This window comes from Juglans microcarpa x Juglans regia, chromosome 1S (assembly GCF_004785595.1).
Source record: "Juglans microcarpa x Juglans regia isolate MS1-56 chromosome 1S, Jm3101_v1.0, whole genome shotgun sequence".
Classification (NCBI taxonomy): domain Eukaryota; kingdom Viridiplantae; phylum Streptophyta; class Magnoliopsida; order Fagales; family Juglandaceae; genus Juglans; species Juglans microcarpa x Juglans regia.
In genome coordinates this window covers 2,424,990-2,443,597 of record NC_054595.1, presented here as the reverse complement: position 1 = coordinate 2,443,597, position 18,608 = coordinate 2,424,990, and the positions used below count along the sequence as shown (strand labels likewise).

General features: G+C 41.8%; 2 protein-coding genes across 2 annotated transcripts; both read right to left on the bottom strand.

Moving 5' to 3' along the window:
* Positions 1-374: 374 nt before the first annotated feature.
* LOC121247658 (plant-specific TFIIB-related protein 1) lies at positions 375-3,811 on the bottom strand. The gene is made up of 3 exons (XM_041146059.1): positions 3,114-3,811; positions 2,230-2,388; positions 375-1,307 (listed from the first exon to the last, which is right to left on the bottom strand). Exons 1-3 carry the CDS (start codon positions 3,702-3,704, stop codon positions 495-497), a joined length of 1,563 nt encoding a protein of 520 aa, XP_041001993.1. The 5' UTR covers positions 3,705-3,811; the 3' UTR covers positions 375-494.
* An 856-nt stretch (positions 3,812-4,667) lies between these two features.
* Positions 4,668-8,853, bottom strand: LOC121247660. The gene is made up of 3 exons (XM_041146061.1): positions 8,426-8,853; positions 8,116-8,331; positions 4,668-5,199 (listed from the first exon to the last, which is right to left on the bottom strand). Exons 1-3 carry the CDS (start codon positions 8,657-8,659, stop codon positions 5,143-5,145), a joined length of 507 nt encoding a protein of 168 aa, XP_041001995.1. The 5' UTR covers positions 8,660-8,853; the 3' UTR covers positions 4,668-5,142.
* Between the last annotated feature and the right edge of the window lie 9,755 nt (positions 8,854-18,608).

The window sequence follows — 18,608 nt, the reverse complement described above, 5'->3', positions numbered from 1 at the left end:
CTTAAACGATATGAGAAAAAAAAAAAAAAAAAAAAAAAAAAAAGACGAAACAAGCCAATAAAGTGAAACCAATCTACTTTTCATTTTCTCAATTTGATATGCAAAGATCTCCGGCGTACTTCTGCTTGCTGTGCGATCCTTTTAATTCGTACAAAATTCAAACAAGCGGCATGAATACCAAACGCAGCGTGTCATGTGATTCGAATGTTCCATGGACAGCTGGACAAGAAAAAGACACTCCAATGGTCTTTTGCTCCTCACATATGGAAACAAACAGATACGAGCTATAAGCGCTTTCAAGACCATCAACCAGAAATAATTTCGTTTCATCAATCATCAGTTTAATGGCACCCTACTAAACCTAACACCTGAGATTTGCTAAAACATGAAACATTCTCGATTTGGCAATGAACTGAATCAAAAGAGTTCGTCGGAAATGTTAGTATTTTACAGGTAAATACAGGACTGAAACAAGGCAGTATATACCTCTGTGGCTATGGATCCCTACACTGATTGGCATTTCTATTTCCATTTTGATTCCCAGTTCCTTTATGTTCGGAATAACCTGACACTACATTTGGTGGCCGAACATATCGAACATTTGGAGGCACGGAAATAGCGGGGGGCCAAAACTGCCGGGAAACAGAACTTGCACTTGAAGTTGGCGGATTTGCAAGTTGGTTTGGCTTCAGGGGATTGGTCACGTGATTTGTGTCCTGATCTGCCTTCTGCTCTAACTCTTGACGGTTAGGGTGCAGCTCATTAATGTCTGTTCCTCGAGTGATATTCTGATTCTTTTCACTTACTGTCCTAGGACCAGACGTCCCAAGTGGAGTTTGGGGTTGCCAGAGTGTTGGTGGTCTGTTCAGTACGTAGGAGTTGCCTCTACTTTCAGCTTCCTCTTTTGCCCTAACCTGATGGCCCGTGTCTGGGACCTCATTTGGCTTGTTAGCTTTAATTTCTAGCTGCTTGTCTCTGTCCAGTGAAGAAGTTGATTCGAATAAATCAACTTTAGTTGCTGAAGCACGGCCTAAAGCAATCACAGTTGTGGGAAAAGCTCTCTCTGGAGGAACAGCAGGAGTGTAATTAGATGGGAGCAAATCATCCCAATTTTCTAATAGCTCCTTGTAGACCTTACGAAGAGTGACCTCAGTGAGGCCTGTCACCTTACAGATCTCTGCCTGGGTTTTGCGTTTGTCTTCTAGTTGGCAGGCCAAATAAATAGCCGCTGCAGAGATGCTAATAGGATTCCTTCGAGTGCAGAAGCATTTATTGATAACTACTTCTCCGATGTGAGTTGCAAGCTCCTAAAATGATATGCAGGACCATGGTCAGCCGTGGTCAAAATGAAAAGATAGAGGGCATAAATTCTCACTAGAGCAAACTTCTATATAAAAACAGTTATCAAATCAAATTTCAACACCACCAACAGGAATCACAGACCATTCCTATGAAAAAATGACTACACAACCATAAACCCAACTGATGATTGGGAAAAAGAAAGTGCAGACACACCATTGTATCAATTTTTGTGATTGGCATTGGGTGTCCAGGAACAATGTCCCGGCTAATCCGGGGGGTGCATAGGCCCTCGACAAGGAGTTTCCTACAAGTGCACCTTGGGTAATTCAAGAAAAAAATCTCCCAATCCGAAGGCCCCTAGAGATTATTTGCACCCAAGGAGATTTGAACCTTAGACCTGGGGGGAGCAGACTCCAAAGCCCAAGGCCTTTACCACTTTAGCCAACCCCTAGGGGTTACAACGTTGTATCAATTAACAAACTCTTCATATGTGAACTAGAAGGTGACCAAATACATCTTCTGAATGTCCAGAAAAACAAGGTTTTGGTGTAATAGACATCATGAAACTGCAAAATCAGAGTTAGATCTTGCAACCATTTGAAATAAAAAGTTGTGAAACTCCTCTTTTGATGCTTTTTTGATTTGGCACCAGTTATCCAAGAACAAAGTCCCGACTAATCCCGGGGGTGCACAGGAAATTCCTCTTGATGTTATTACCATTCCTTTTCTTTTTCTTCAGTCTCCCAACTCCTCTAATAGACAATTCTCTTTTATCCAACTCTACCCATTTTCCCAAAATCTTTTTGGCATCATATTGCTGTCATCTACCTAATGTATGATTACCATACCACATGGTATCAAGGGTTTTCTAGTGCAGGAGTTTTTCCCAAGTCATCCAACACAGTATTCTGCATACAAGAAATGTACCTGAGCAGATTTGTTGAGCTGGAGAAGCGTGCAAAACCTTGGCATATGGACTGATATGGAATTGCTGTTAATGGGCTGACTTAGCTGTAAAGCTTCTCCAAGTATCTTGATGTACTTCCCGATCTCCTTCTGGGGTACATTCGCGGCAATTGAGATTTCCTGCATGCAAAATCAGATATCAAGCATTGGTAAAGACTACTTGAAGTGACACACATAAAGGATAGAGGAGCATTCATATATCAGCAACGACTGAAATAACTATGGCTGAATTTGTACTTGTTGGCAGGTTGTGCCAAGAAAACACTGTGGATGCAATCGACACTGACATGGAAGCAAGATTGCCCACCAGAGGGAAGAGGAAATCCCATCAAGATACCGAGTCACATACAACAAAGATTACTGCTATAGACCACAAAAAAATATGTATAAACCACCAGCTGTTTTCACTTTCACAAAATTTTGTCCCACAAACACAAATATATGTTCCGGCATTTTAACTCTCCTTGTAACGTCGCATATAAAGGAGAAAAGCCCGGATTTTAGAGCTTATGATTCAAAATCATATTAACAAAATTTTCTTGTTTCCTTTTCTAACTCTAGCTTGTATTTAGGTGTTTTCTCTTTTATACTCGCCTAAATACTTGTACTAATAAAGTTTTATTTTACTTATCAGAAAATAATAATAATAATAAAGCGAAAGAATGATACAAACAAAATCCGAATACCACATTGTGAAAGAGCAAGCAAATAGCTTCACGTTCCTCAAAGTCCTAGCCCCAGTTGCACCAATTACTTCCAAAATACCGAGATAACCTTATACCAGATGATAAAACAAGGACAAAGAAATAGAATAATGGGAGAACTCGAATGAAATTATGAGGTACCTGGAGGGTCCTGGGCTCTTGGGCCTCTCTAATGGCCTGGACAAGAGCAGCAGTGGCAAGCGCCTCCACACTACGATTCCTCAAACAAGTAGCGGAGCAACAATCCCTAAATAGCTGAAACGCGTGGTCGGATATCTCGTGGTCCAAGCCCAAAATCGAGGCTACGTCGATAATTTGCATGTAGGCTCTCAGATTATCGACCACAACCGTCGAAGAGGAGGAAGAAGAAGAAGAAGAAGAAGAAGATTCAAGGATGCGCTCAAGCTCAGCAAGGTGGCCGGAGAAAGAGAGGCAGGAGCGGAGGAAGAGAGGGCTGGACTCGAGGGACCAGGTGGAGAAGGCGGTGATGAAGCCGGTGGGCTCGAAAGGATCTTCTTCGCCGTCGCGGTCGTCGTGGTGGGGGTCGAGGGTGGGAAGGTCGGAGGTGACGAGGAGGAGAGGGTTGTCTTGGGCGCGGAGGTGGAAGAGGTGGTGGGGCTGCGATTGCCGCTCTTCGATCACGCGGCCGCACGATGCGCACTCCGATATGGAACGGCCGGAGCTAGTGGTAGCGCACCGTCCCTGCGCCGATGAGCAGTACGGGCACTTCATTGCGTTCAGCGGCTTGCGAGTTGAAGGTTTGGAGCTCAGCTATACGTGGGAATTGGTACAGTCTACTTTCCAATCGGGTCAAGTAGTGTGAGACGGCCTGATTTGGTTCGCTGCTAATTTTTTATTTTTTCCTTTATATATATATATATATAATTTGTTTGCTATGATGTTTTATAAATTAACAATTTAAATAAAACATCTTTTAAGAGGTAGATTAGATAATAATATTCGAAGAAAAATTATACTCATTATCCTCATAACACATATTATATATAATTTTTTTATTTTTTTATATTTTTTTCTTACCAAATATGTAGTGTACAAATAATGAATAGAAGAAATCAATTAGTTTATGAAAAATAAAATCTAAAAAAATTAAAAAAATAAAAATAAATGTAATGTGTGATATATGGAGATGATAAGTAGCAAAGCTCATATTCGAAATTGAAAACATTTTTTTTTTATAGCCTACACGTCTGCAATTGCCAATTATAAGTGAAGAGTAGGCAACTTTTGCAGAACGGATTAAAATTAAGAAAGTTTTTATTTATTTAACTAATTGTGCAAACGTGTTTAGTTAGGTTCGGATGGATGACGACAAAGAGTTCAAAGTCCCAAATTCTGAACCATTCCTCGTTTTATAACTGAATTGGGAGGTCCATAAATGAACTTGACAAGGGCAAGCAATTCTATGTTTGCGTGTTTGATGTTCATTTGAGATGGTATTCGTTGCTTTTACAATGTAGAATTAAGATAAAGAGAATTACTACAATCGCAAAAAATATAACTTCACATAATACGTTAGATCTACCTTATAATAAAAATAATTTTACTATATAACGTATCTCATTAAATTACATCAATTTATAAGTTTACTTTTATGAGAAGAAGAAGAGAAACAAATCCACCCCTCCAATATATGTTCCTTTTGAATTTATTAAATCAATGAGATGAGACAACTGAAGCAACGAGCATTACTCCCTTAATAGCTTGAACTTGTTATGCATACAAGAGAAGTGGAATCAACCTGCTCCAACAAGCATTTCTCTGAACATATTTAATCAAGACATCAATGCTTAACTTACATGCCTGTCCATGTAAGCAAGGAACTCCTATTCAACAGAAGAGTTTTGGAAATTCTTTTCCTTGAATTTAAATAAAACCTGATCAAAAAAATTTGTTCGCTTGAATGATCTACAACTTATCAATTCACTACCCGCGTGGAATATTGTGACGGCAAAAATTTGTAAGAACAATAACCTAATTAAATAGGTAGTTTCTCCTTGTTATGAAACCACCTAAGAACCGAGTAGGATTCGGGCCGTCACTACCTTTCACAAACTTGGGGTAGCACATGAGCATTTGTAGTACAGACCAGTGAAGATGTGATCCTTGAATCCCCATCATCCTTTACATCATCGATGATCCCCTATTGAGTTTATATTTCCCTGCCATTCTTTGCTCGTTTCAAACTCTTACTCAATTCTCGTGCAGTCTGGCAATATAGAAAGAGGAAAGAAACAGCAGCGACACACTTCTGTTAATACTTCTGGGGCCCAATATGTAAACAACAAGAAAAGAGCAGACAACATAATCTCAAACAATTTTTTTTATTTTAATTGGCTTGTATGAAATTGGTAATATCATAACATTGTCTCAAACAATCAGGGAAACAATGAGGATGTGAGTTTTTTTATCATTTTTAATCTAGGTGAACGAGATTCACATAGAAACCAAATTCTGAAGTTATAAAATGAGACTTTGATGCTCTCATCAATGATGTTCTTTCTATCCAAATCCTCGGAAACAGGCTATTAAAGTTAAAATGATTGAAGTTTTGCTATTTGGAATTGTCTTAGGTCTAATTCCTATTACTTTGGCTGGATTATTTGTAACAAAGCAGATTTAAAATACAGACGTGGTGATCAGTTGGATAGCACCAGACAGCACTTTAAAGTCATGCAATATGCTCATCACTTTCATATATACCTGTGAAGATTCAAGGTGTGTCCTCCCTCTAGCAGAATGGAACTCAGTTCCTTGGCATATGGATTTTCCTTAAACTATTAATAATATAAAGGGAGACCAAGCCTGTCAGGTCCACATAATAACTCTACCTAATCTGTGATAAAACCAGAAAAATCTATGCGTTGAAGAAAATATGGCCCAAAACCCTTGGTATTTATGGCTAAAAAAAAAAACCCTGCTTATTCACATACATAAGATTTTCATCTAATATTCTTAAAACTAAGGACGGCAGGTTTAAGCAAATCTTTGTCGGGTCAGGAGTTATGGGCTAATTAGAGGGGATGAGGAAATAGAAATTTTCTAAGACGAGGTTTGCAAAACTTATGTCGCCTTTAAGACATTGTAACAGCCCATTAAAATAGCCTAGTAAACCTATTATGGATCCATAGAAAAAAAAACAAAATTAGGGTGTTCTGCCAAACCCATCAATGATGTTTAAAATGAATTTTCATAAATAACAGAGAGGTGTTCATCCACATGCCAACAAATGCAAAGCTTCCAGTCAATATTCTAGTTAGTCATGGATTGGTGTTGGCATGTGCAAAAAGAGTGGAGAGTCCATTGATCATCTAACAACTTCTTGCATCACCGAAAGGATCGAAACCACATTTGTAGGCTGACAATTTTATCTTGTTTAAAAAAAAAAAAAAAAAATCTTGTTTCAGTTTTATTTATTATCCCTGATCTGGAAGTAACCCTTTTCTTTCCTGGGGCCCTAATGCTCCTAGTGAGTCTATGAGATTGCTACGACCCTATGGAATGACTTCTTTGCTAGAGTGGGACTAGCTTTAGTGATGTCCAGAAGGGTGATTGATCTTCTATAAACTTGGAGAGGCCTTCAAGGCAATTCACACATTTCAGCAATATGGAAGATGGTCCCATTATGCATGTGGTGGTGTCTTTGAAGGGAGAGGAATGAAAGAAGCTTTGAAGATTGCAAGAGATCAATGGATAAGCTTAAAAATTTCTTTTTGAATAATTTGGTAGATTGTAACAGATTTTAACGGCAATAATTTTCATGAATTTTCTGTATCACTAGATTAACATGCATAAGTGACACTCTTGTACATGTCCCATGTACTTGGGCTCTTGCCTAATCTTATTTTCAATAAAACTCTGTTTACCAATCAAAAAAAGTATTCTGGTTAGGTCTGTGGGCATGTGTGTTGATTAGACTACAATGTTTGAAGTTAATGTTCTTAACATTGCTTTTAGCTTGGATGGTTGCAACTAATTGTTTCTCACAACCTTGCTAAAATACTTAAACCTATCGAACTTTGGATCTTTGTTTTTTACATGTTTTTTGGCGGTTCTCTTCTATACATAACACGTGCTTGGTTTGTCCCCTTTCCTTTTGTATTTTAATGAATTACTACCTTACAAAACAAAAGTGAAAAAATAAATTTAGATTATTGTGTAGCCTATGTTGCCCACATAACCTTAAAACGATACCCCTGCCCCGCCCAAAAGACCAAACAAAAAGCTGATTATACAAACCATAAAGTTTTACAGCTAAGATGATTGTTATGTCAACAAGTAAATTTTCATAAACACAATTTTCGTGGGGAAAAACTAGTTCTCAGTAACAGAAGACGTCTTGTGAAAAATCTTCAGATTGGGGAGAAGGTAATGTGTGGTCTTGAAGGAAAAAGTACAATGTGGATCAAATTTAGGTGAATATGCCAAAGAAAATGTAGCAATGATGGAGATCTACAGGAAAGTGGAAGAGAGAAGAGGAAAAACATCTTCAAGCATTCAAGCTGTCAAAACAGATACAGCACTGACATCAAAACGAAGTTTAAAGGAACGATAAAATGTTTAAGAAAGCAATATAACCAAACACAATGAAGATACAAAGGGTATCCATAGTTAACAACAGGTTCAGAAGAAGTTTATAACAGTGAGATTAAACAGATTAGGCATAATAATATCAATAATATCTTAGACCAAACGCGTACACATAAAATCCAAGACTTGTTGGCATTCGAATTAGCAGAGTTTTCCCATCCCCAACAGCACAACTTCACAACGGAAACAACAATACACCTGAACTTCCGCATCCGTTCGACCAACTTTACTTGCTAAACGCCTAATCATCACTCTTCTCTTCATTCCAAGCCCACATTACGTAGTTGATTAAAAAGCATGAAAGCTTTCCACCTCCTACCTTTTAGTTTATGGAGCAGTTGGACAAGCAGATTTGACTATTAAATGGAAACATAACAAATACTAGTTGTAGATGGCAGAAAATTAGCAAGCAGAATAATCAATTCGAAACGCCGGATGTTGAATCATAATTTCAGCCAAAATACCTAAATGAAGCTCTCAAGGAAGGTACCCATCCGCAACGCTAAGAAAAAGACGAAGGGAAGAAGATACGAACCGTTGATTGGACGGGAGGAGGATCGAGATGAACGGAGCGCACAGACATCTTAGCGATCTCAGTAATGGCGGCCTGTCTAACACCAGGGGCGTCGTTGGTCAAATCTTCGTAGGCAGCATTGAAGGCCTCCTCCCAGAACCTCGGTAATCTGATCCGACGGCTGTTAGTGTACACGTCCCACATGTGCTTCACCACCTTCTCCCTCTCCTCCATTTCCTGCACGCCAAGTAAATAGATCAAAATTCCAACGAAAGATCCAACACCACGCAAAGAGAATGCAGAGCAAGCGAGACGCAAAAGGGAAGTTTACGAGGACGTCCAGATCGTCGCGGATGGGATTATCGAGGTCGTCGGAGAGACGGTTGAGGTTACCGGCAGACCAACGGAGAGTGACTGTACCGGTTAACATTGACCAAAATGCGAGCAACAAAATTGCGGCGAATGCCCAGAACTTATACCGGCCTTTACCAAAGAGACTCGAATCGGAGCTTTCTTTCTTACAATTAGGCGTCGTCGTTGTCGGAAGGGCATCGTCATCCTTCATATCGATCAAATAGAGAAAAAATGCAGATTCCTGTGGAGTTGAATTTGAATAATTTGATTTGCTTAATGAATACACTTGCAGAATTTCTACTGCTTTCTTCTTCAGTCCGATGAGTTTCAGGTGGACTCGGTTTTGGGAAGGGAAAAAACAATCAAGATATTGCTTGAAATGGAGGGGTCAACTATCTTAGTGCCTGCATACATAGATAATATGGACGTCACACGGGCCACCACATCGTATATTCGTATGATTTTTGGTTTGGGTTGACTTCACTTGATTGAAGTTGTTGGACTCGACCGGATGATAATATATGGGCCGTTGATTTTTATGGCGGATATACAACTTGCTGTTATAAAAGCAGCAATTTGTATTGTACATTTTTGTCCTTTTCAGGAATGATATATTTGGACTGATTTTATATATTTAACTACTTCAAATATAAGATGAGTTATGCGATTTATATTTTTCATAGTTCTTCTACGTACAGTCGGAAGATGCAAATGCTTGGGAGTCGCTGCCATGTCAGTCTACCACTTAAAAAAAGAAAGACAAAAAACAGACAAAAATAGAAGTAAAAAGCTAGAAAAGAAAAAAGTTCAGACGAAAACAAGTGCAGGAGCTCTTCTTCTTCGAAGGGAGGGGGTCTCTTGATGTGGGTAGATGAACTTTAATAGAATATTTTGGTGATCTTCGTGTGTTCTAGTCTTCGTGGGTCTCGTCTTCGTCTTCGTGGGTCCTGCTCTTCGTGTGTCTCATCTTTGTGAGTTTTGCTCTTCGTCTGAGTAGCCATTCACCAGTAGTATACTTTTTGGTTGTTCTATGATTTTCTTTTTCTTGGAAGAAAACAACAAAAGCACCTTCAGGCTTCAAATATAAATCCAATTGAATAATCACATGTGAATTTTTGATATTATTGCTCGTTGTCAGGTTGGAGCCAATGCAGGACATACTATCTACAATGCGGAGGGAAAAAAATTTGCCCTTCACCTGGTTCCTTCCGGTATCCTTGATGAGGATACTTTGTTATCGGGAATGGAATTATGGTGCATCTACTGGGATTGTTTCAAGAAATCGATAGCCTAGAATCCAATGGGGTTTCCTGCAAATGAAGGATACTGGTTTCTGACTATGCTCATTTGTTATTTGACTTCCATCAAGTGGTGGATGGGCTTAGAGAGTCTGAGCTTGCCAAATCTTTTATTGGCACAACTAAGGCATTGGGCCATGTACTCAAGAGCAAGGTTATTCAGAATGACATTAGAGTAAATGACTTGTGCCGGCACATGGATACTTTCCCTGAAAAGTTGGATCTTTTATTGTTAGATGCAGCTTCAAGATTCCAAGGTTTTAACTATGGACCAGAAATGCTTAGGGAAAAAGTTGAAAGATACAAGAGGAAGATAAGTTTGGGTTGCTCAAAACGGGACGTTGTGTTTTGTTTATTAAACAGTTCGTTTCATTTTTGTCTACGTGGACGACACCGACTACGTAGCGATTTCCCCACCTGACTGCAATAAGAGTTTCTCTATTTTTTTATACATTTCATCGATGTGATTAGCTAAAGTAATTATTTTATATTAAAAAAAGTGATACAGTCAATCACATCAGTTAGGTGTATAAAAAATACATAAAAATAACTGCACATAAAATTTTTAATATATTATTGAAGATAACTGAATTGAGGATGAAAATGATTTCATTAATATTTATATAATTAATTTTAATGGCATGACAGTCGGATATCAATACTCACTTGTTTTTGAATTGGAAATCATATGCATAACTCTATTGTCACAAGAGTATTACTATTCTAAAATCTTTACACCACACATTGTGATCATTTGCACAATCATATTTTATAAAATAATTTTAAGATATGATTATACAAAACATTGTAATAATAATCATACATATATTGATTTTTATAAATAATAGTATATTGATAATTTTTATAAATAACTGGATAGACCAGTGGAGAGGATATTTGGATCCCTCCGAGTAACCAAGCCCACGACTAGGAAACCGGCCCAAAACCTTAGCTTAGGATTGAGAGGGCCACGACCAAAGGGTCCGTAACCACGACCATGTGGAAGATAACTCCCAGAGAGTTGGAGATCCGACCCACAGTTGGATACAATTATCTTAGGCCAGATAACTCCTGCAAAAAAAGGAGATATCCTCTCCGATTAATAAGGGATCATGAAAGATAAGCACACGAGAATGGTGATTAGAGTCATTTGCTATCACTCCATCTCCATGTCCTTCTGTAAATAATCAACGAGAGGTAACAAGCACTTCACTTCATCTTTACATATATTTATTATCATACTGTATTTCTAACTTAAGCATTGGAGTCTCCCCAGGGCAACCAATGTCGTCTCTTTATTGTCGCAAGTCATCCGTGTGGTTGGTGGTGTGAAACACGTCCTTTACAGTGGCATCCTCTGTGGAATCTTTATAGACTTTAATGTGATTTTCACATGTCAACCGTCACGCGATCACATGTAAATTGTGATATAGAAACAAGCATGATGGAAGTGGAGACAAGGTTAGCGAAAGCCAAAGAAAGGCTGAAACAAGTGATGGTAGTTGTTGAGCAACTGCAAAAGGTGAACAAAGAATTGAAACGGCAGAAGGATAACCCTCTGTCCAAAACAGGCAGGTTGAAGGAGATGCACAGAGCATGTAGGGGGCAAACAATGAAGAAATAAAGAAGAAAAAGATGCACGATGAACTGCGCAGTCTGGTTGACAAGTATGAGGAGATAGCAAAGACGATAAGTGGTTCCTCTTCCGTGGAGCAGCTTTTTACTCATACAGATTTTCCTTACAACGAGAAAGTCATGGTGGTACCACTACTATCCAAATTTAAAGTGCTGCAGATAGACTTATACGATGGTCCCAAGGATCCCGTTGATCACCTCGAAAATTTCAAAATGCATATGACCCTTCACAGCTTCCCCAAGGACGTGGCTTGTCATGCATTCCCACTAACGTTGAAATGGATAGCACGAGACTAGTTTGGAGCCCTACATTCTTGAACCATTGGCAGTTTTGAGGAGTTGGCAAAATAGTTCCATACGCAATTTATGGCAAGTAGAAGGCGTTGTAAGCCGACCGCCTATCTATTGACCACAAAACAAAAGGAGGGAGAAAACCTAAAAGCTTACCTGACACGCTTCAACAAAGAAAGGCTCACCACGGACAACTAAGATGAGAAGATCACCCTAGCTGCCTTCCTAGGGGGAATTTGGCCTCGAAGCCTGTTCATGTCTGAACTGGCCAGACAAACTCCTTCCATCTTAAGGAAATTCATGAACTGAGCAAACGAATTCGTTAACACGGAGGACACATTACAGGCCCTTTTAGAGCCACAGAAGTAGGAAACAAAGCCAGAGAATAGGAACCAAAGCAATTCCAAAGACAAAGACAAAAGAACAAACGGCCAATGCCAGTAGGATGATAGGTGAGACAGATACACCAGTTAGTAGGACCAAGGGCGCCGTCTGATCCACAACAACCTCAACGTTCAGGAGAACAGTAGGACAACAAGGAAGGAAGAACACTCACAGGCAGGCGCCAACGCTATTGCACACATCACCGAACCAAGTCCCACTGCACCGAAGATTGTATCACTCTAAAGAAGCGAATCGATGAGATGTCCGGAAGTGGGGAATTGGAAAAAGTGCTAACTGATCACATCAGGCCACATAGGAAATAGAGTCGCCAATGAGAACAGAGGCAAAGTAGAAGCTCTAAGTGCCCGAAACAAGAGAGGCAAGGAAGAAACAATTCTCCTCGGCCAAGAAGAGACCAAGAGCAAGCCCCTCTTGGAGAGATTCGCACGATAGCAGGTAGCTTTGCTAGGGGCGGCGTTATGGCATTGTGCATAAAAGCCCACGCCCGCAGGGCAAGGTATCACTAGGTATACATGGCAAATAGGCCACACAAATACCTCAGGACAGGGACAACCCCAACCATTTCGTTCGGGGATGAACATAACCGCCACGATGATGCCTTGGTAGTCATGTTGTTAATAGCCAACTACACGACTAGGCGAGTCTTGGTCGACAATGCGAGTTCGGTCGACATCTTATTTTGGGATGCTTTCACTAGGATGGGTATTAATCACGACAAACTGCGACCATCACCTTCTCTGCTCAAAGGGTTTTTCGAAAAAGCCGTTTAACCTATGGGCGCCATAACGCTTCCAGTTACGATGGGGCAAGGCACCCACATGGTCACAAGCATGACGAACTTCCTAATGGTCAAGGCTCCATCATCCTATAATGCTATATTAGGGTGTCCAACTTTCAACAACTTAAAGGTGGTAACCTCCACTTACCACCTTAAAACGAAGTTCTCAATAGAAGCGGGAGTCGGAAAAATTCGAGGTAAGCAGATATTGGCGCAAGAGTGTTACGTCCAGGAGTTGAAGGCGAAGGCATCGATAGTTTGTTTTGTGAGTAACTCAGGGGAGCAACCACCACCACCACCTTGGGTAGAAGAGGAATAGGACATAGAAACTAGGGATGAGAGCAATCTACTGCAGGCCGAGGCCAATGAGCTGCTGAAGATAGTAAAGTTGCACCCAGAACACCCAACTGCCACCACAAGGGTCGGTACGAAGCTTCCACCGAAATACCAAGAGGCCTTAAAAAAGTTAATAATCGAACACAGAGATGTGTTCACCTGGAGCTATGAAGACATGCTAGGGATTGACAATATGATCATATAGCACAGGCTCTGCGTCAATCTAGAGGCCAAAAAAGTACTGCAGAAAATGAGGTCGTTCAACACAAAAAAAATGCACGGCCATAGCTAAAGAGATTGATAGGCTTTTAGCGGCGGGTTTCATAAGAGAGGTGCACTACCCTAAATGGCTCTTCAATGTAGTGCTCATAAAAAAAAAACCAATGGTAAATGGAGGATGTGCGTGAACTTCACCGACCTCAACAAAGCTTGTCCTAAGGACAGCTTCCCACTCCTCGAATTGACGTCATTATAGACGCCACTGCTGGGCACAAATTTTTAAACTTTATGGACGCCTACTCTGAGTATAATCAGGTCAAGATGAATAAGATGGATGAGGAGAAGACGATGTTCATAACTGATAGAGGACTCTACTGCTACAGAGTGATGCCCTTCGGATTGAAGAACGCTGGGGCAACATACCAAAGGTTGGTCAATCGAATATTCAAGCACCAGATCGGGAAGACTATGGAGGTATACGTGGACGACCTACTGGTGAAGAGTAAGGAAATTGCCCAACACCTAATGGACCTCAGGGAATCCTTCACAGTATTACGCGAGTATAAGATGAAGCTGAATCCAGTTAAGTGCACGTTCGGGGTTAACTCGGGCAAATTCTTGGGCTTCATAGTCTCGGAGAAGGGAATTGAAGTCAACACTGAGAAGATAGAAGCAATCTTACACATGGCACCGCCATGAACTATACACGACGCCCAACGACTAGCAGGAAAGGTGGCCGCCTTGAATAGGTTCGTGTCAAGGTCCACAAATAAATGCCTCATTTTCTTTTGAGTCCTAAGGAAAGTACACGCTTGGAATGAAGAATGTGACCAAGCCTTCCAAGAACTAAAGCAGTACCTGACCAATCCGCCCTTGTTGAGGCAGCCTAATCAAGGGGACATCCTATATGTTTACATGGCAGTATCCCCTCACACTGTATCTGCCATCTTGGTAAAGGAAGACGAAGGAAACCAGCCCCCAGTCTATTCCACGAGTCGTGCATTAAGGGGCACCGAGGTTAGGTACTCGCGGATGGAGATGCTGGCATTTGCATTAGTGATAGACGTCAGAAGGTTGGGACCATATTTCCAAGCCCACCCAATCAAGGTATTAACAGAACATCCTCTCGGGAGAGTACTACAAAAGCTGGACTCCTCAGGAAGGTTAGTCGTATGGTCAATAGAGCTTAGTGAGTTCAAAATTAGCTATGCACCCAAAAATGCAATCAAGGGGCAAGCCCTCGCAGATTTTGTCATTGAGTTCACTAGTTTCCCAGCATAAGCCTCGGTGCCACCCTCCGGCCTGCCGAGCAGAGGGCAACATTAGGATTCACATTATCACGAAAGCAGGTCAAGATCACCATTATATCACAACACTCACCTTTAAGACCACCAATAATGAAGCGGAATATGAGGCCTTAATAACAGAACTATCCGCCGCCAAGGCACTAGGCGCTAGGCAGGTCGAGTTAAAAGCCAACTCCCAGATAGTAGTAAACCAGGTAACAGGGGCCTACACCACCAAGGGGGAGAAGTTGGAGAAATATCTTGAACAAGTATTTGTGCTCCGCGACCAGTTCACATACTTTTCCATAGTACAAGTTCCGCGAGCGAACAATTCGGTGGCAGACAGGTTGGCCAGGGCAACATCAGCAAAGGATGGCACAGAGTTACCATGGGAGGTACAGAAGAGGTTGATCGAGGTGCCAGCCGTTGGAATCCCAATAACACATGAGGGCCTCGAGATGCCAAAATGGGCCAACGAAATAACAAACTACCTAGAAACAGAGAAACTCCTCAAAGGAAAGGAGACGACAAGGAAAATCAGAAGGAAGGCAACGTAGTTTGTCAAAATTGGCAGCAGGTTGTACAAGAAGGGTTTCACAACCCTTACTAAGGTGTATCTCATCCAAAGAAACGCAATACATCCTCACAAAAATACACGAGGGCGTCTGTGGTAACCATTCAGAGGGAAAGTCTTGGCAAGAAAAGCCTTAAGGACATGGTATTATTGGCCCAACGCCCTTAAAGACGCCAAACAGTTTACTAGAAGATGTACTTAGTGTCAAGTATACACCTCGGTCCCGCACTGCCCACCAGAAAAACTATCCTCCATCACATCCATGACCCTTTGCCCAGTGGGGGTCTTGGTCAGACTGTTCCCACTAGGAAAGGGTGGGGTAAAACACATGATAGTGATGCAGTCTAATTTACGAAGTGGGTGGAAGCAGAAGCTCTAGTAAGCATAACAGCAAAAGCTGTCACCAAGTTCCTATGGAAAAGTGTTGTGTATAGATTTGGAATCCCCAACACTCTAATCTCCGACAACGGGAGACAATTCGATTCGGAGCATTACAGGACGTGGTACCAGGAACTCAAAATAAAGGTGAGATATTCATTACCAAGGCACCTCAGGCAAATGGGCAAGCAGAGTCGACGAATAAGTCCCTACTCGGGATCTTGAAAAAGAAACTAGGCGGCCAGAAAGGCGAGTGGGCAGAAGAACTCCCAAAAGTTTGTGGGCCTAAAGAACATTGGTGAAAACCCCAACATGGGAGACACCTTTCACTTTGGCATTTGGAAGTGAAGCAGTTGCTCCCACAGAAGTTGATCTGCCCATATATCGTACCAACTACTTCGACCAGGCAGAGAATGATTAGGCCTTGGCGAGCAACTAAACCTATTCGAAGAAATAAGAGAGGAGACGAAAGTCCAAAATATCCTTAGCAAGAGAAAAGCAGGAGAAAAGCAGGACAATACTTCAATAAGCGGGTCAAGCCGAGATCATTCAATGTTGGCGGCCTGGTCTTGAGAGAAATAGGTGTCACGACCCAAAATGAAGGGAAGTTTGGCCCACGGTGGGAAGGGCCCTACGTAGTAGCCGCCAGCAACTGTCCAGTGTCATACCGGCTTAAAGACAACGAGGGAAGAGAGCTACAACACTCATGGAATGCCGAACTCCTAAAGAGGTTTTATCCTTCAAAAGTTATCTCCTTATGCATTTATTCTAAAGACAATTTTGGCCTTCGAAATGTACGTTTTGACGGGAGTCAAGGCAATAAAAACGAACAAGCATTCAGCCCACTACAACTAAAACGGGCGTGGAGGTCAGAAGACCCCACGACCCCCCAACAAGTTATCTACCAAAGGTCGAGTATACACTTGCGGTGCACCCAATAAGTTAGCCACCAAAAGTCAAGTATACACTCGCAATGCAACCAACAAGTTAGCCACCAAAGGTCGAGTATACACTCGCGGTGCACCTAACAAGTTAGCCACCAAAGGTTGAGTACATGCTCACAGTGCAACCAAAACGGACGTGGAGGTCAGAAAACCCCACGACCCCCAACAAGTTAGGTACCAAAGGTCGAGTATACACTTGGGGTGCAACCAAAACGAGCATGGAGGTCAGAAGACCCCACGACCCCCAACAAGTTAGTCACCAAACGTCGAGTATACACTTGCGGTGCAACCAAAAAGGGTGTGGAGGTCGGAAGACCCACGACCCTCTTAACAGTTAGCCACCAAAGGTTGAGTATACACTCACGGTGCACCCAACAAGTTAGCCACCAAAGGTTGGGTACATGCTTGCAGTGCAATCAAAACAGGTGTGGAGGTCAGAAGACCCTACGACCCTTCAACAAGTTAGCCACCAAAGGTTGAGTATACACTTGCGGTGCAACCAAAACGGGCACGGAGGTTAGAAGACCCCACGACTCCCAACAAGTTAGCCACCAAAGGTCGAGTATACATTAGCGATGCAACCAACAAGTTAGCCACCAAAAGTCGAGTATACACTCGCGATGCAACCAACAAGTTAGCCATCAAAGGTCGAGTATATACTCACAATGCAACCAAAAAGGGCGTGGAGGTTGGAAGACCCCACAACCTTCTTAACAGTTAGCCACCAAAGGTTGAGTATACATTCGCGATGCACCCAACAAGTTAGCTACCAAAGGTCGAGCATACAATCGCGACGCAACCAAAACGTGCATGGAGGTCAGAAGACCCATGACCCCCTAACAAGTTAGTCACCAAAGGTCGAGTATACACTCACAATGCGATCAAAATGGGCGTGGAGGTCACAAGACCCCACGACCCCCCAACAAGTTAGCCACCAAAGGTCGAGTGCATGCTCGTGGTGCAACCAAAAAGGGCGTGGAGGTCAGAAGACCCCACAACAGACCAATTGTTGGCTGCCACCATCGAGCTTAACTCCACTTGCAAGCAAACGGGAATAGAGGTCAAATGCTAAAAACCAACATAGGAAACACACAAAAACTAAGTATCCGAGGAAAAAAAAATAAAACCACATGGAGCAATGAAGCAAAAATTGTCTAGAGCCAACACAAAAATCAAATACAAAAGTAAAAGACCAATTCAAGGGTAAAAAATTTTCCAAATCCCAACATCTGCCAAGGTATATAAAGGATCCAAAAGAGGGCAATAATTTCAAAATGCCCAAAACAGGGGGCCAACAACTCATTAAAAAAAAAAACTCATTCTAGCGACGGGAGATGTGGAAAGGCGTGAGGCATCACATTGCGCCCCAAGGCATCTACATATTGGACTGCGGCGACATCCGGTTCAAACTCTTTCAAATTTAAACTCCTCAAATTAGTTTGAGGATTGGCCAACAAATGTGCTCGTAGACAAGCCAATCCCGCTCCATACTCGTATATGAAAGCTTGATCTCGAATGGGCCTGGCGGCAGACAACTGAGGATGCAAATAAACAATCTCATTGTTCGTAGAAACCAATTGGGACTCCAACCTTTCCTGCGCCACTTGTAGCTCTTTCACTTGCTTAAGCAATTTGACCACCTTCCCGAGGGTTTGGTCTTGGTGGGTGTCTACCCCTTCGTGCTCTTTCTTGTACTTCTCGTACCTAGCCTGCGCCTAAGACATACCCACTTGCAGCTCTGCTATCCTCGCATATTTCTGGTGGCGCTCCTGCCAAAACGCCTCCTTTTTTCGAGACAACTCCTTGGCAATTTCTCATGCTTCTCTTTAGAGGAAGCCAAGGCTACAATCGCCTCCTGACATTTTCTTTTAGCATTGGCTCGGAATCGCTCTGAGGATTCCAACGCCCCCTTAGGCAGAACACTTCCACCCTGGTAGCAGCTTTTTCCATCTCTGCCATATGTAAGGCAAAACTGTCACGAGCATGAAGAGTCTGAACATGAAGGAGTTCAGAGCG

Bases quoted from the DNA above. Each gene is read 5' to 3' on its own strand.
- LOC121247658 (XM_041146059.1), bottom strand. From the start codon at position 3,704: ATGAAGTGCCCGTACTGCTCATCGGCGCAGGGACGGTGCGCTACCACT. The intron at 2,389-3,113 runs GTACCTCATAAT...TTTTGCATGCAG, and splicing joins AAGAGCCCAGGACCCTCCAG to GAAATCTCAATTGCCGCGAA. The intron at 1,308-2,229 runs GTACATTTCTTG...ATATCATTTTAG, and splicing joins AGCTCAACAAATCTGCTCAG to GAGCTTGCAACTCACATCGG.
- LOC121247660 (XM_041146061.1), bottom strand. From the start codon at position 8,659: ATGAAGGATGACGATGCCCTTCCGACAACGACGACGCCTAATTGTAAG. The intron at 8,332-8,425 runs GTAAACTTCCCT...CTTGGCGTGCAG, and splicing joins GCGACGATCTGGACGTCCTC to GAAATGGAGGAGAGGGAGAA. The intron at 5,200-8,115 runs GTTCGTATCTTC...CTATATTGCCAG, and splicing joins CTCCTCCCGTCCAATCAACG to ACTGCACGAGAATTGAGTAA.